This window comes from Musa acuminata, chromosome BXJ3-3, assembly GCF_036884655.1.
Source record: "Musa acuminata AAA Group cultivar baxijiao chromosome BXJ3-3, Cavendish_Baxijiao_AAA, whole genome shotgun sequence".
Lineage (NCBI taxonomy): Eukaryota > Viridiplantae > Streptophyta > Magnoliopsida > Zingiberales > Musaceae > Musa > Musa acuminata.
Genome location: NC_088351.1, coordinates 6569348 through 6571236, shown reverse-complemented (window position 1 = coordinate 6571236; position 1889 = coordinate 6569348). Strand labels below are relative to the sequence as shown.

The 1889-nt window shown below is 47.4% G+C and overlaps 1 protein-coding gene across 1 annotated transcript; it reads right to left on the bottom strand.

The window, feature by feature from the left end:
* Window positions 1-292: 292 nt before the first annotated feature.
* Window positions 293-1436, bottom strand: LOC103977717 (probable esterase PIR7A). Its single transcript, XM_009393307.3, has 3 exons — window positions 1013-1436; window positions 811-942; window positions 293-728 (listed from the first exon to the last, which is right to left on the bottom strand). The coding sequence occupies exons 1-3, from the start codon at window positions 1382-1384 to the stop codon at window positions 447-449; spliced, it is 786 nt and encodes a 261-aa protein (XP_009391582.2). The 5' UTR covers window positions 1385-1436; the 3' UTR covers window positions 293-446.
* Between the last annotated feature and the right edge of the window lie 453 nt (window positions 1437-1889).

Below are 1889 nucleotides of genomic sequence, written 5' to 3'. Positions count from 1 at the left end.
GCTTCTGCTTCTTCAAGCATGAGGTTGCTTCTCTTAGGAAAAGCGTGATATTGTTTTGCACAGAGACAAAAGCCACCGCATTACCGGCATCGTTTCTTAGGAAGAGGCAAGAAGAAGTGGATGTCTACATCTAGCTAGCACAGAGATTGCTTCGTAGATGATGCACTGAGAACAGAGTTCCCCACATCAACTTTGTCGAGCACTTATCAAACGTTCCCATTCTTTAGCACAAAGTTAAGACGGTATTATACGTTTGAAATGATATTTTGGTCAAATGCAAGGAATTTGAGGACGCTAATTAAAGATAAATTGACTGGATATTTGATGCAAACAGGCCCCCAAGTCTTATTTTGTAGTGTCTGCGAAGAAAACAATTCCAAAAGCATTATGATGTCTTGGGAGTGACTCTTTGCATGGGGTATAAAGAGGGAAGACTACCCCTTCTGTTACTTGTACTCGTCGGTGATCTCAAGAAGGAGATTGCAGAGCTCTCTGGGCTTTGACAGCATCACCATGTGATCGGCGCCGTCGATCTCCTTCACCTCTGCGCCCGGGCAACGCTTGATCATCCAACGCTGGTAGTCTTCCACCATCGCCTTGTCCTGCTTACACACGATGAACGCTCGTCTCACCGAGCCGTAGTTCGCCTCCGTGAGGACCATGTTGTTGCTCAGATCATCTAAGAAGAAGCTCCCGGGTCTCAGCAAGACGGTAGCCAGCTCTATGTCCTGCATGCAGATCAAACGCCTTGAAGAAAACTCACATGGAAGATAAGAGGTAGAAGAAGGTTGAGACCTCCCTAGATGCTACCTCTTCTGGGGTGAGCTGATACAATCTGGTCGACAGATAGTTGCGGCCGAAAGCCAGCGAGAAGCCTCGTTGGTCATCGCTGATTTCCACAGTGGAATCCATATAGGCTTCGAGCGGATGCCCCTTGGAGAACTGCAGGTATCAGATGACAGTGAGATCCACTCTAGCGTCAGAAACAACAGTGACATGTGTCAACATGTACCTCTTCTGTAATGCTCGCCACTGAATTGCTGGGGCTGGGCATGAGTGCGGTGGCGAAGACAGCAACCAGAATCTTCTCAGGGAATTTCTCCATGGCGAGAGCCAAGCTAACTCCGCCGTAGCTGTGTCCCACGAGCACCACGCGGTCATGGGGAGGGACGGCGGCCATCAGCTCCATCAGTGGCCGGGAATAGTCTGCAAAAGACTCGAGCTCGTCGAGGCGCTGCGGGTGGACTCCGCTGGCGGCGAGGTCGAGGGTGGTGACTCGATGGCCGGCTAGCCTCAGCAGCACCACCAGCTTGTACCAGCACCACGCGCCATGGCCGATCCCATGGACAAGAACGAAGTGCTTACGTGTTGTTGCCCCCTCCATATATCGATCTCTTCCTCTCACACTCTTCGAACTCTGGTGATGCGTGTTGGTGCTCTTGCACTCATATATAAAGGCCCTCACGGCCACTGTCTTGGAGAGCTCAAACGTGGCGGCTCAGTGGTTTGAAGCACACCACTGGCGTTCTCATTTGTTCACTTTGGTGCGGGCAGCTGACCATCACAAAAATTTGGGGTGGCCGATGGAAAGACCAACTTTTGTGATATGCCAAACAATCTGTCTTTGAAGAATTCTAACATATCTTTTATGGAAAGTAAGATGAACGAACCAAAATCTACTACGACGACAAGTTTAAAAATTCTAGTAATAAAAATGTTTATATTTCAAAAACACATCAAACATATCGATGTTCAACACCATTTTATCCATGAGTCGATAAATAAAAGAGAAATCAATTGCACTATCGTAACACCGAAGACCAACTCATTGATATCTTTACTAAAGCTTTGATGAATTTTTCTATTATTTTTTTCTAAAGATATAATTT

What these genes read in the sequence shown, in the direction of transcription:
- LOC103977717 (XM_009393307.3), bottom strand. Translation starts at nt 1,384, where the DNA reads ATGGAGGGGGCAACAACACGTAAGCACTTCGTTCTTGTCCATGGGATC. An exon ending in TGGCGAGCATTACAGAAGAG is followed by an intron (nt 943 to 1,012) that starts GTACATGTTGAC and finishes TGATACCTGCAG; the next exon opens with TTCTCCAAGGGGCATCCGCT. An exon ending in ATCAGCTCACCCCAGAAGAG is followed by an intron (nt 729 to 810) that starts GTAGCATCTAGG and finishes ATCTGCATGCAG; the next exon opens with GACATAGAGCTGGCTACCGT.